This window comes from Perissodus microlepis, chromosome 5, assembly GCF_051167445.1.
Source record: "Perissodus microlepis isolate ML-2025 ecotype Zambia chromosome 5, ASM5116744v1, whole genome shotgun sequence".
Taxonomy (NCBI): domain Eukaryota; kingdom Metazoa; phylum Chordata; class Actinopteri; order Cichliformes; family Cichlidae; genus Perissodus; species Perissodus microlepis.
This window is the reverse complement of record NC_140465.1, coordinates 26,787,844-26,803,176: the sequence shown is the minus strand read 5'-3', so window position 1 is coordinate 26,803,176 and position 15,333 is coordinate 26,787,844. Positions and strand designations below refer to the sequence as shown.

At 39.6% G+C, this 15,333-nt stretch overlaps 1 protein-coding gene across 3 annotated transcripts in view; it reads left to right on the top strand.

The window, feature by feature from the left end:
• Positions 1-15,333, top strand: part of stab1 (stabilin 1) — a 156,122-nt gene that overhangs the window by 130,921 nt on the left and 9,868 nt on the right. For all 3 annotated transcript variants that reach the window (XM_084929096.1, XM_084929097.1, XM_084929094.1), the window contains exons 68-69: positions 10,763-10,912; positions 11,313-11,417. In XM_084929096.1, coding sequence (XP_084785222.1) covers positions 10,763-10,912; positions 11,313-11,417 — 255 coding nt within the window. The remainder of the gene's footprint in view (positions 1-10,762; positions 10,913-11,312; positions 11,418-15,333) is intronic.

Below are 15,333 nucleotides of genomic sequence, written 5' to 3'. Positions count from 1 at the left end.
ATCTTATGGTGAGTCTTAGTGGAGCCCTTCAGTTCACCGTCTGTCTAAAACAAGGTGTTTCAGCTTGTCTCTTCTTCTTCCTCTCTGCTCCCTTTAAGGGTCAACACAGCAGATCACATGCCTCCCTTTGACCTTATCCCTAACGTGCTCCTCTGTCATACAAGCTCTCTGCAACATCTCCCCTTATTTTATGGTATTATTATAATGTGTATTAAAACCACAATATGGATATTTCTTCTTCTTCTTTTTTAAATATTGCGATTATTGTCTTAGTCCTCATGTATCATATTCTGGGTGTTGATATGGCGCCCTAGTGCTGCTGAAAGGACCTGTTTTTACTTTAAGTCGACTTTCTTCTGAATGGCTGGTTTGGACAGCAGGTGGGTGGGGCTTCTGTTATCCCCTTCCTTTGACATAATGCATATTCCAGAGTAAACAAAAGATCAGTATAGATTCAATTCAATTCAATTCAATTTTATTTATATAGCGCCAAATCACAACAAAAGTCGCCTCAAGGCGCTTCATAGATACAGAGAAAAACCCAACAATCATATGACCCCCTATGAGCAAGCACTTTGGCGACAGTGGGAAGGAAAAACTCCCTTTTAACAGGAAGAAACCTCCGGCAGAACCAGGCTCAGGGAGGGGCGGCCATCTGCTGCGACCGGTTGGGGTGAGAGAAGGAAGACAGGATAAAAGACATGCTGTGGAAGAGAGACAGAGGTTAATAACAGATATGATTCAATGCAGAGAGGTCTATTAATACATAGTGAGTGAGAAAGGTGACTGGAAAGGAAAAACTCAATGCATCATGGGAATCCCCCGGCAGCCTACGTCTATTGCAGCATAACTAAGGGAGGATTCAGGGTCACCTGGTCCAGCCCTAACTATATGCTTTAGCAAAAAGGAAAGTTTTAAGCCTAATCTTAAAAGTAGAGATAGTTTCTGTCTCCCGAATCCAAACTGGAAGCTGGTTCCACAGAAGAGGGGCCTGAAAACTGAAGGCTCTGCCTCCCATTCTACTTTTAAATACTCTAGGAACAGCAAGTAGGCCTGCAGAGCGAGAGCGAAGTGCTCTAATAGGGTGATATGGTACTACAAGGTCATTAAGATAAGATGGGGCCTGATTATTTAAGACCTTGTATGTGAGGAGCAGGATTTTGAATTCAATTCTGGACTTAACAGGAAGCCAATGAAGGGAAGCCAAAACAGGAGAAATATGCTCTCTCCTTCTAGTCCCTGTCAGTACTCTTGCTGCAGCATTTTGGATTAGCTGAAGGCTTTTCAGTGAGTTTTTTTGGACATCCTGATAATAATGAATTACAGTAGTCCAGCCTGGAAGTAATAAATGCATGAACTAGTTTTTCAGCGTCACTCTGAGACAGGATATTTCTAATTTTAGAGATGTTGCGCAAATGGAAGAAAGCAGTCTTACATATTTGTTTAATATGTGCGTTGAAGGACATGTCCTGGTCAAAAATGACTCCAAGGTTCCTCACAGCGTTACTGGAGGCCAAGGTAATGCCATCCAGAGTATGAATCTGGTTAGATACCATATTTCTAAGATTTTCAGGGCCGAGTACAATAACCTCAGTTTTATCTGAATTAAGAAGCAGAAAGTTAGCGGCCATCCAGGTCTTTATGTCTTTAAGACATTCCTGCAGTTTAACTAATTGGTGTGTGTTATCTGGCTTCATGGACAGATAGAGCTGGGTGTCATCTGCATAGCAGTGAAAATGTATGCTATGTCTTCTAATGATGCTGCCTAAGGGAAGCATGTATAATGTAAACAGAATTGGTCCTAGCACTGAACCCTGTGGAACTCCATAATTAACCTCAGTGTGTGAAGAGGACTCTCCATTTACATGCACAAATTGGAGTCTATTAGATAGATATGATACAAACCACTGCAGTGCAGTACCTGTAATACCTACAGCATGTTCTAATCGCTCTAATAGGATATTATGGTCAACAGTATTAAACGCTGCACTGAGGTCTAGCAGGACAAGCACAGAGATGAGTCCACTGTCAGAGGCCATAAGAAGATCATTTGTAACCTTCACTAAAGCTGTTTCTGTGCTGTGATGAGCTCTGAAACCTGACTGAAACTCTTCAAATAAGCCATTCCTCTGCAGATGATCTGTTAGCTGTTTGACAACTACTCTTTCAAGGATTTTTGATATGAAAGGAAGGTTGGAGATTGGCCTATAATTAGCTAAGACTGCTGGGTCTAGAGATGGCTTTTTGAGTAAAGGTTTAACCACAGCCAGCTTGAAGGCCTGTGGTACATAGCCGACCATTAGAGATAGGTTGATCATATTTAAGATCGAAGAATTAATCAATGGCAGGACTTCTTTGAGCAGTTTTGTAGGAATGGGGTCTAAAAGACACGTTGATGGTTTGGAGGAAGTAATTATTGAAGTTAACTCAGAAAGATCAATTGGAGAAAAAGAGTCTAACTTAACATCAATGGTACTAAGAGTAGCTGTAGATAATATTACATCTGTGGGATGATTACTGGTAATTTTTTCTCTAATGATAAAAATTTTATTTGTGAAGAAGTTCATGAAGTCATTACTAGTTAACGTTAAAGGGATGGTTGGCTCAACAGAGCTCTGACTCTTTGTCAGCCTGGCTACAGTGCTGAAGAGAAACCTGGTGTTGTTCTTATTTTCTTCAATCAGTGATGAATAGTAAGATGTTCTGGCTTTGCGGAGGGCTTTCTTATAAAGCAGCAAACTATTTCTCCAGGCTAAATGATGATCCTCTAAATTTGTGACACGCCATTTCCTCTCCAGATTACGAGTCATCTGCTTTAGGGTGTTTGAGAATTATACCACGGAGTCAGGTACTTCTGATTAGAGACCTTAGTTTTCACTGGAGCTACAGTATCCAGAGTCGTACGTAGTGAGGAGGTGAAATTATTAACAAGATAATTGACCTCTGTTGGGGTAGCATTCAGATAGCTGCTCTGCTCTGTGTTGGTACAGGGCATTGAAGATGATAACAGTGGGTGGATTATATTCTTAAACTTAGTTACAGCGCTTTCAGAAAGACATCTACTTTGATAAAATCTACTCTCCACCGCTGTGTAATCAATTATTGTAAATGTAAATGTTATCAGGAAATGATCAGACAGGAGAGGGTTTTCAGGAAACACTGTTAAATGTTCAGTTTCTATGCCATATCTTAAAACAAGATCTAGAGTGTGATTAAAGTGGTGGGTGGGTTCTTTTACATTTTGAGAGAAGCCAATTGAGTCTAATAACAGACTAAATGCCATGTTGAGGCTGTCATTTTTAGCATCTACATGGATGTTAAAATCACCCACAATAATTATTTTATTTGAGCTCAGAACTAAATTAGATATAAAGTCTGAGAAATCAGACAGAAACTCTGTGTAAGGCCCAGGTGGACGATAGATGATAACAAGTAAGACTGGTTTCTGAGTTTCACAGCTGGGGTGGACAATGTTAAGCATCAGGCTTTCAAATGAATTAAAAGTCTGTCTTGGTCTTTCATTAATTAATAGGCTGGTGTGAAAAATTGCTGCCACACCGCCCCCTCGGCCTGTGCTTCGAGGTTTCTGGTAGTTAGAATGACTCGGGGGTGTTGATTCATTTAAACTAACATCATCCTGCTGCAACCAGGTTTCTGTAAGGCAGAGTAAATCAATTTGTTGATCAATTATTAAGTCATGTACTAACAGAGACTTGGAGGAGAGAGACCTAATATTTAGATCCATTGAAGCCTGAGCTTTTGGCTCACACAGATCTCATTATTTGAAACTTTTGCCACCTTAAACACTTGAAATGAAGGCAGCTGGACTTCTTTTTGGTTAACCTCTCATATGAGATGTTTCTTCACTTTTAAAACAACTAATGGAGAGTCTCAAGTTTTAAGCCCTTAGTTGTTTTGCCTCACTATAATCATGTGAGCTGTTAATGGTGACATGAGTCACTGTGTGAATCTGTTATGAGACATCGACTCATGTGAGTTGTGAACATCCAGTGTTAGGGTCATTATCATTACTCAACAAAAAGTAATGTATTACTCATTACTCATTACTTTTCTTAAAATAATACAGTTTGTTAATTACTCCCTGGAGAGAGTAATTTGTTACATTATTTCTTTGTCTAATTTCTCCTTACTCCATAAAATGATCTGAAATGTATTCTCTCATAATTAACACAAAACCAACAACACAAAGCAAAGTTGAAAATGAGCCCAAAGAGACTTCAAAGCGATCACCACAGTGATTCTACTGTAGAAACATGAACAGTTAGAAAGCAGAGACTGCAACCTGACTGTTCATTAGTTACCTGTTGAAGGCTCTGGGTGCTGTGCTCGGATCCACATACTCTCGGCTTTAATATCACTCTGCTTTTGGTTAATTTTGCATTAGCATGCTGTCTGTGCAGATGTTTGCAAAAAGGCAAAGCTGTCTTATTTTTGTCCTGGACGCAGTTTGTATTTCACCATCATGCCATGTCTTTTTGTGGAAAAAATGAATACAAGTACTGTCCATATCTTCACTCCCGAAAAAACGCTCTACCATTTTTGTCCTGCATGCAATCAAATCAGCTGATTGTAACACAAGTGCACAAAAAGAAAAAAATGTTTTTTGAATTTAGGTGCAGTGTAGGTGACTGATTGCTGGTGTCATAGGCTACCACCTTTGTTCAGTGATGATCTCCAAGGGTAAAATAGAAGACATAGTACCTGTGAATAGTGCTAATATAAACCTGTACAGCCTAAGAATGGCAGCTGAAAAAAGATACCGCCTTAAGTAACAAGAAGCAGGTTCAGCACGTCATCACTTAGCTAACAAGTTGTTTTATAGGGTGGTCCAACCTGTTTCGCCCAACTAATGAGCAGCTGCACCTTTTGTCAACTCATTATCTGGGATTATGCACAAATTTTAAATGTGATTCAGATATTCCACACTAAGAAATACTGGTGAGCTTCAATTCAATTCAATTCAATTCAATTCAATTCAATTTTATTTATATAGCGCCAAATCACAACAAAAGTCGCCTCAAGGCGCTTCAGTTTTATGCCTGCTATTTTCAGGAGTTCAGGTAGAGAAAGGTTCTATTTTTTTAATTCTACATGATGAGAGCTAGCTGTGCAAAAGAAGGGCTGAGTCAAGTCATACATTTAAAAAAAAAAAAAATTTTAAAAGGCACAATTTGTGTGTATGTATATGTATATGCATGTATATATATGTGTGTATATATGTATATATGACTAGATGGTACACCCGTTTGTTTATTTTCGATTACTTGTTTATTTCAGTTTATTTGCGTTCTCATGGGTTGTTTTATCTTATGTTCCTTATTAAATAATAAAAAAAATAAAAAAATAAAAAAAATTCAAAAAAAGGCTAAATTTAATTAATTTGAGGCAGTAAATTATTCAAATGTGTTTTTAAAGGTTTAAAACCATCACTGCCTGCTGGCATAAACACTGCTGCAGCTGCAGATTCCTAAATATCTGCTGAATAGAACACATTTTTATTTTAAGCATATTCCCAAGTGTAAGAGTAGAGACACTGTGGAGCCTCAGGGATTAACCGAAAACAGGCTGTTTTTTTATGGTCTCCTCCTCTGAGCATGGTCAGGTTATCGTACATCTACAGAAGGTCGCTGAATTTCTTTTTTTCCAGAAACTTTCCTCTTTTCAGACTGTTGCAACATCTCCTTATGTATAAGCTGCCAGTCTTTAAGCTTCTGTATTGATATATTATTAAAACGGTGGTAAAATCCAACGCATTCGTAAATGCTTGTTTTCACTCCGGCTGCAGTGGCAGCACCACCAGCACAAAGTCATAAAAATTGCAACGCAACTTTTTTGTTATATACACTTTAACATGGTTATGCCAAAACAATATCAATGCACAGGCTGTATCAGTGGATATGGTATCACTTCTGCTATTCAGCACCGTTCACAAATGCAAGAATAGTGAGCTCTCAAAACTTACAAATATGCACGTATTAAACAAAATTATTTACTTCCAGTGCCATTTGGAGACTCCAGAATTTGTTCTGTTCAGATTGGACAATCTGCTGATGTCTTTTCTGGTACTTCATATTTCCTCAATCCATGCTAAAGTTAAATGAATATGACATTTTTGTAACTGAGAACTTCATGTTAAAAAGTATTCTACAGGTTTCATTTTGCATTATTGTGAAATTCAACTATATAACTTTTAGAAATTGTCACTAGTTTCCTTTTCCAATGTGAAGTTCTATATTAGTTTGTTCTCAAATGTGGGTCTTTGCAGAACTGCTTGAATTGTTTTTTTCATAATTTATCTATCCAATACTCAGAGACACTTTAAAATTGTGAAAAAACTCAGAAAAACAATCTGCAAGTTAGTCGATATATTTTTCCAAAAAATATGTCTTTAAGATATGAAGCTGAAATATCACAGAATTCATATATGTTAAAATTTTGGACCATAAAAATTTTAAACTGGAGTTGGACAAGTAGAAAATGTTCTGAAAATTAGTTTATTTGAGATGGAACGACCCGGTGGAAAGCATTAATTAAGATAGAACTCTACTTTGTACATTATGAATAAGCTGGTATCTTTAGCTGCTGAAGCAGATTATAAAGTAGTGCAACTAGCAATAACGTTTGCAAGCAAGAAGTGAAGCGGGCTAGGAGTAACTCATCTGGCAGTCTTTTGTTTTTACTGGTAACAGACTTTGTAAAGTTGGAAGAATAATCACAGATTCAAGCTTTAAGCAGATAAAATGAAATGTCAAAATGAAGTTCCAGCCACATTTTTTATTAAAACAAGCTGTTTTCTGGGGTGGACAAACAGTGTGCAGGGGCCATCTAAAAAGTGCAAAATTCAAAAAATGAAGATTCTTCAATTCTACATTTCCCTGGTGTAGTTTAGTTACCTAAATCCCTTGACACATCACTGGTTTCCTGTTAATTATACTATGAACGTTAGTTTTCACCCTTCACACTAAAAAACACTCCCACCCCTCAAGAATAAATAAAATAAAATAAAACCCAGTTTTGCTAACACCAGGTCGAGATCAGTGCAGCAGAAGCTAATGTTTTATGAAGTTCGGAATCAAACTCTGAACACAGGATCCTACTGTTCTTTTATCAGCTTCTCCCTTTGGGGTGCGCCCAAAAAGACTTTACAACTGCTGACACCTGCCAAGCTGGTTTTTGTAACTTGGCGCACAAAGCACGGCCAGTTTGCAGGTGTTCTTTACCATCACTTCAATGATCTATCGCTCCAGAAGCTTAGAGATTATTAGATGAGAGTGATGGAGATGCTGCAACAGTATTGACGCTGTTTTGTTTTTACTTTTGGACACTTGTCCTGCATTAGAAGGCTGCAATGAGTCCAGTGTGCTTAAATTATCAGTATAAATGATTATGGCACACTGCCATGTGTGAGCCCTCACTGTCCTCTACAGAGAGATAAATTAGGGGTTGCATGAATCCTTAATTGTTCGACTAACAGGTGTTTAAGTCTTTATATGATAAGTCTATTAGAATCAAAGTGTTTGGTTATCCCAGTTTGACCTGTAGCAGTTTCTGATGTTTGTTGTGATGTGCAATGCTGCCATAGCAGAAATCAGTGCATGGTGAACGATGGGCTGTCCAGAGTAACAGCGTGAACTCTGATAAATCTTCACATGCTCACAGTCTTAATAGAGTCTCTGGCATTTAGTGGAAATACATCAAACAGATACCACAACATGATGGTTAGATCTGGACAGATTTGCTACTCTCTCTACAGTTATTTTAATACCTGCTGAGTCATCTTAATAAAGGATAAATGGACTGTGTGTTGTTGTTTTTTTGCTTGTTTGTTTGTTCCTCTTCATTTATTTACTCTCTTTCCCTCTTCGCCCTTATTCACCTTTTCCCCATCCCAAAAGTTTTCTTGCCTTTATTTAGCTATGTTTTTCCTTCCTTCCTTCCTTGTTTTAGTATACGCTTCACATTGTATATCTTTTGTTTTACTTCCTGTCTTTGTCTTCTTACCTCACTGCTTCCCTGATTTTTCTGCACTGTTTATAAATGTGTATTTATAGTCCTGTCTCTCAGTATCTGTCCTTGTTCTTCCATCTGTGCTTTCTTAATTTTGTTGAAATTACATATTAAAAACCTTTTTCTTTCTGTAACCATGCCTCCAGTGTTCAGACTTTGGGTGCCACTTTTTCCTTAGTCTTCAAGTAGGTGACCCCAAATTAGTCCCTGCTCCGGGAGAACCATGGGACCCAACCAGAACATGAGGCTGTCCCAGTAGCCTGTATCACCACTTTGCGGTGATGGAGGATGTAGTCAGTTATAATACAGATTACTTCCCACAATATGGTATCTGTTTTAGCTGTCACATCATGTTCTAGCTCAAGTTAGTAAGCCTTTAGTATAGAAGATGTGTTGAGGAACCTCAATGAGAAAAACCACTGCCTTGGAACATTTATCAGAGATCCTAGGTCTGCATTGGAGCGGAGGGTCGGGTCAACAAAGATAGAGGGGGTTTTGGATAAAGGTGCCTCTCTACTAACAGCGCCATTTGTGGCATTCAGAGGAAGCTAAGGGATATCCCCACTGTTTGACAGGAAGTTTCCAATGATGGGATGCTTCTTGCTGTATGGTTTGACTTTTCTTATCACCATTATCTCTTCAAGTAGCTCAGAAAAAACAGGCAACAAATGCTTAGCCATCTTCTATTATTACTTCTGTGTTACTTAGATGTAACACATTATATTTTATTATATTATTATTTTTCAGTGCTTCTGATATTTATTTAGACTCTCTCTTCAATTGATCTTTCTGAGTTAAGTTCAAATAATTACGTCTTTCAAATGATCAATCTGTCTTTTAGACCCCATTCCTAGAAGACATTAAGTAATGCTTCGATCTTAAATATGATCAATCTATCTCTATTAAAATGTTAGATACCACAGGCCTTTAAGGTGGCAGTAATTAAATCATTACTTAAAGAGCCATTACGTGGCCCAACAGTCTTGTCTAGTTACAAGACAATCTGAAACCTTCCTATATCTCAAAAATTCTTTAAAAAGTAGTTGCAAAACAGCTAACAGATTATCTGCAGAGGAAAGGCTTATTTGAAGAGTTCAGAGTCAGGCTTCAGAGCTCATCACAGCACAGAAACAGCTTTACTGAAGGTTACAAATGATCTTCTTATGGCCTCTGACAGTGGACTCATGTCTGTTCTTGTTCTGCATTTTACTAAAAAGATTTGAACCTACCTCAGGTATTAAATGTACTTCCCAGCAGTGGTTACTTCTATTTAATAGACTCCAGTTTATTTAAGTAAATGGGGAGTCTTCTTCACACACTAAGGTTAATTATACAGTCCAACAGACTTCATTGGCATGCAGATGATACCTTCTTTAATCTGCCAGATGACACACAGGAATGTCTTCAAGACATAAAGACCTGGATAGCCTCTAATTTCCTGCTTCTAAATTCAGATAAAACTGAGGTTAATTTAGTCAGCCCTAAAAATCTTAGAAATATAGTATCTAACCAGATACTGAGTGAATCAGGTGATCCTCCCGGGTTATGTTGCAATAGACCTAGATTGGCTTCCCAGTGTTTCTTCTTCACTATTTACTCTTTGTGTGTTTATACACCACTCTCTCTTAGTTGTTATTAATGTCTGGCTCTCTTCTGCAGTATGCCTTTTATTGTGTCTTCCTCCTTCCTCTCGTCACCCCCTCCGTAAGCCTGGTTCTGCTGGAGGTTTCTTTGGTTAGAAAGGAAGTTTTTCCTTTTCATTATTGCCAAGTGCTTGCTCATCGGGGGTTGTCTGAATGTTGAGGTTTTCTCTGTATTATTGTGGGGTCTTTACCTTACAACATAATGCACATGAGTTAACTGCTGTCATGATTTGACACTACATAAATAAAACTGAATTTAATCAAAGAATTACAAGCAGGGATTCAAATAAATCATTATTATATACTCGCAACAAACAAGGTTACAAAAACAAAGAGGTGCACAGCTGGCTGAAACAACACCAAAACGATGCTTGTGCCAGTGGATGTGACATCTCCTTTGTTGTACATTGCCGTTTGCTAAGGTTAGAAAGCTAGCAAAATGGGCCACAAGAGTTTAGGCGGTTTGTTAACAAGTTACTGAAAATGTTGTTGCCAATTTTCAGATAATTAACTTCTCAGTGGGTTATGTTTTAGTGTTTGCTCATCTCTTATCTCCAGCATGAGTTGCTCAGGAGAAGAGGTTACCAATGTGGAATTGCCAATGAGAATAAGCGGAAGAGACAGATGGTTAGATGGATCGATGGCTCGATGGATGGTCCTAAAAACTTGGGTTTTAATATGATATCACTTTGCTAACAGGTGTTGCTCTACTGGAGAACACCAGAAATGACTACACAGATATTTCCAGATAACTAATTTAAGTTGAAACCAGCAATACACAAACACTGAAAAGCTCTAATGTATGGGGACCTATTCAACAACTTCAGTGTGAACCAACATAGTGTTTGTGTAATGAGTCAATGTGCGACCTTCACAATAACTGAAATCCTTGTGCTTTAATCCATCAATTAAATTTTTTATCATCCTCTGGGAAAATGAAGCTGGTCGTGATGACCCAGCAGAATCACGTCACCATGGCAACAGTGGAGCAAAGTGTTGTCATAGTGATTAGAGCTAAACAGAAGTGTGTGTGGTGAGGATTAGATGGTTTTATTTTACTGATTCTTGTCTTTTCCTCACGTCCTCTGCAGAGCTATCATGACACTTCCCCAGGCCACGCCCACTCAAGCACAACAGTGGCGGCCATCTTGGTGACGTTGATGTTGGTGTGTGCACTGGCTGCACTCGGCTGCTATGTCTTCAAACACAAGACTGATGCCTTCCGCTTCCACTACTTCAGAGTGAGATACACACACACACACTGCTCCTTGTTGTCCTGGTTACAGTATTTTTATTTTTTACATTTTTCCCTCATTAGCTGCATGCGATTCATAGATTATTTCCCCACCAGAATTACTTATAACTAAGTCCCCCTAGAGCTATGTTGTCCCACTTTATTTGGTAACATCTCTGGGCAGTTATTTTGAAGCTCCAGTTTAAATGAATGGGGAGTCAAAATAAATTTAACTGGGTCATAAAAACAATGCATGAATGGAAACTTGAGTTAAATATGCTAAAAAGCACTTCCAAGGTTTTGATGAGCTAATAAAGTTATTTTTTTCCCTTCAAGACATACTTAAGCTGTGAATTATTATTAGTTTTATCTTGGATTAATACTGAGTCATCTTTTCTCTGTCACAGAATGAGGATGAGGATGGTGCAACAGGAGGTAGGCCCAAACCCACACTGGTCTCCATCCCCAACCCTCTCTACGTCAGCTCTAGAGCCTTAGCTGAGCCATTTGAGGTAAGTCTTAGGTACTTTATCTTAAACAGAGATCGAACACATTTCTGTGTTTCTGAGTGTTTCTCAGATAGCTGTGTGCACAGGTTTTCTTCTTGGAGCAGGCGACCCATATGCCAAGAGGCCCAAGTTCCAATCTGCATTTGGTCCATTTCCTCTTGGCCTTTTTTCCAGCTTTCTTGTCTGTTCTCTGCTGTCCTACGAAAATAAAAGCCACAAAAAAGCACCAAAAGAATCTAGAGTGACCCTGCATGACTTGGAGGTCAAAATAATTTATATCTGTCTTACACTGGTTCTTGGTGCAGCCCCTCAGGTCATCCTCAGTTTGACTGTTTTAGCTCTTTCCCCTTTTTTTCAATATGACATCAGAAACCACAGAGAGATACAGAGACAAGACTAAAATTAACAGGACATAAGAGGGGAGTAACTGAGACAAGAAAGTTACAACAGGAGTTCCGGAATAATACATGAAATGTGAACATAACAACCTAAAGATATTTAAACAGAACTTCAAAACTCGGACACCGCAGAACTCTAAGCAACAGACTCGGAACCATGACAGGACTAGCCCACTGTATCATTTTTTCACTCTGAATTTTGGGGTGGCTTTGAATTTAGCCCTCTGTAGGTTGATCATTTTCATTTCCATCAAACAGTGTAGCATCTTTTTGTTCCTATCACATTACCCAGTCCATATATGTAGGTAACCATAGATAAAGATACATGATTTTATTATTTTCATTGCGATCTGATGTGTTTTCAAAGTGTTCCTTTAGTTTTTCTGAGCACTGTGTTGTGGTGGACTGCGGCTGCCATACGTTTGCAAATGGCTGGACGACATATTTAAGCAATGCTGCCCTCACTATTTGGCACCAAGATACAAATTTTTCATATTTTACAACACCAGTTAGCTGCTGGCAGCTCACTGATCTGGCGCTATTGTGCATTGCAGAAAATGAACGGTTGTCTCACTGAAATATAAAGCCTCATCCAGCAATAACCTGCAAAAAGGCTGCTAATGTTAGCCTTACACACCAGAATAATCTGGGACTGTGTGCATAGGTTTATAAATTTGACTTATATTTAAAATAATGATTTAATAATAAAATGGGACTAACAGTTTTAAATGGCTCTTTAATACACACACTGTATGTTGTGGATCATATTTAAGCTTTTTCATTAGTTTATCGTCAAGTTTGACTGTTTAGTTCTTTAAGATTAGTCGACTAGTCTGCTTTTTAGAAAATATTGGGACCTTCAGTAGAATGAGGTTCATGAACACACACCGAATCTGAAAGCATCACCGTTTACTCCCGCCCGGATGGGTTTTCCCCATGTTTACACCCTTTCAGTTCACACAGGGAGTTTTTCACCATCCCTCATGCCACACATACGGGTACAGCTGACATCCTAAGCAGACTCACAAATCCTCATATTAGACAGTCTTCTTCGACATCTCCCCTGTTTCCTGGGATGTGCAGCCTCTTGCCTGCCTCTTCTCAGAGATAAGAGGCCTGACTCCATGTGTCTGTGTGCACTTGAGGGCAAGGTGGGAGGTTTTAACCAAAATAAGTTTTAGGCCCTACAGCTGCAGCTGGCAGAGGAAGAGGAGGGTGATGGGAGATTTAATGTTGCACTCTATTACTGTAGCCTGTAGTAACACATAAATATACAGTGCCAGCTGAACAAAAGAGGAGCATCATGGAATTATATTTGTGTCAAAAGTGGCGCACGAGAGAAAATGATTTCACAAGAAATTAAATAGGCGCAGGTATTCATAGCCACTCACTCAATTAAATTCCTCACACGTAAATTCAACAACCTGCTCACATACACCCCGGTAACCAAACGCTCAAAGAAGTCAGATTTTAATCCAACATGCAATACCATCTAGAAATAATCTGACTGGCAGCAACTTTATTTTTTAAGCACAACAATGATCCCAAACACACTTAAAATGCAGTAAAAGCATACCTGGATTGAAAAAACACACAATGGAGCACTATCAGTCATGGATTGGACTCTCCAGAGCTCAGAGCTTAACACTATTAAAGCATAATGGGATCATCTTGACACAACAAAAGAACAAAAGGCAGCCAGCATCCACAGAAGAACATCGGTGCAGACACACTGCTGTACCTCAGCATTCTGCTGCAGGGCTACTCCACATCTCTCAATCTCACTGCTGCACAGCTTCTAATTTCTAGCACCACTGGGTAAAATAAACATCAGCTGCTCATCCGCTGTTACTAATTAATGATTAGACTGTGTGTTACTTCATAGCAATCCAAGACTGTAGTGATCTCAATCTTCATGTCCTCTCTGAGTTATTAAAACTGACAGTAAGGGTGAAAAGAAAGATTTTAATATCTAGATTATGATGTGCACTCCTTAAGGAAGCACTGAAGGCACACCCTTCATTATGCCATTACGCCCAAAGAAAAAAGAAGCACTGCTACCTGTTCACGGTAGAAACTCTCCATGGTGTCATGGGAAGTGATAGTGTTTATTGACAGTCCGAATGGCCCAGGGGATGGAGCTGTTTGTGAGTCTGGAGGTGTGGGATTGACTAGGGATGTGTATCGTTTAGGTTTTATCTGATACCAGTACCAAACCGGTACTTTTGAAACGGTGCCAGTGCTTAAACGGTGCTCGAACCGGTGCTCGAACCGGTGCTTAAAGAATGGAGAACACAAAATTGGTCCAAAAACCTCTCATGTTCAGCTGGTTTTTTGTAAAAAGATAACAATGTTGGCCTTTTCTGCAGCTATGGGGCATATATGGTATCACTCTTGGCTGGAAGCAGCGCTTAAACAATGGAAGAAAAAACACAAACTTTGTCCAAAAACCTCCCATGTTTAGCTGTTTTCCACTTTTTCTTTGGTCATTTTAGCCTTTTTGGCCAGGGTGAAGGGAGTATCTGCCATCAAACAAGAAGACAGCCGCATGTAACTACGACTGTGTTTGCTAGTTCACCTTACATGCATTAACTGAATAACGTGGTTAGCCTACTCAACGTACATTACACACATACAACATTAAGCTACTGACCCAGAGAAGAACGGCTGCTGCTGCCATCATCATCCGTCATCATTTCTGCTACACTGGCAGGGCTAGGGGCCAGGACTCTCCTCTTCGGGTTTTTGGGGGATGTTGCTAACTCCGGGTCAGATAACAGGCAACCCACGCGCAGTAGATGTGCTCGATGTGAGGTCTCGCAGCAAGCTATCAAATGCGGCGCATTTCTCGGCTTTTAACAAAATGCTATACGTCGCCAGGTGTTTCATCAGATTCGAGGTGTTACCTCCTTTGCACAGTAAAGCAAGCACTTGTTGCAGGCTGCTGAGTTTGCATCTTTTGCTGTTAAGTACAGCCAGACTTTTGACCGCTTCGCTTTGGGCATTTTTAATCTGTAGCTCTGCTCTAAAAGAACGTACATACCTGGGCCCGCCTACTACGCTCGCAAAGGTAAAATGATTGGCTGGAATCCAAAGTGCATGACATCTCAGGAAAAAAAAAAGCACCGAAATAAAGCACCGAAATGTGCGCTGCTTTTCGGTCTGGTTACTACCTTTTATGTCAGAGCCGGTGCCATAATGGCACCCCTACTACAGTGGGGTGCAAGGGGTCAGCTATGATGGCTCTGGTTTTCCTGAGACAGGAGGATCTGGCGATGGCCTACATGGGTGGCAGAGGGCAGCCAATGATTTTTTTGGGTGGTGTTAGTTACCCACTGCACAGCTGTCCTCTTCTCAGTAGTGGCTCCTGCATACTCAACACCAAGGCAGTAGGAGAATATGCTCTCCACTGAGGAGCTGTAGAAGGCCACCAGCAGCTTCTGGTCAAGGTTATTCTTTAGGAAAAGGAGGAAGTGCAGCTGCCGTTGATCCTTTTTTACCAGGACATTGGTGTTGTGGGT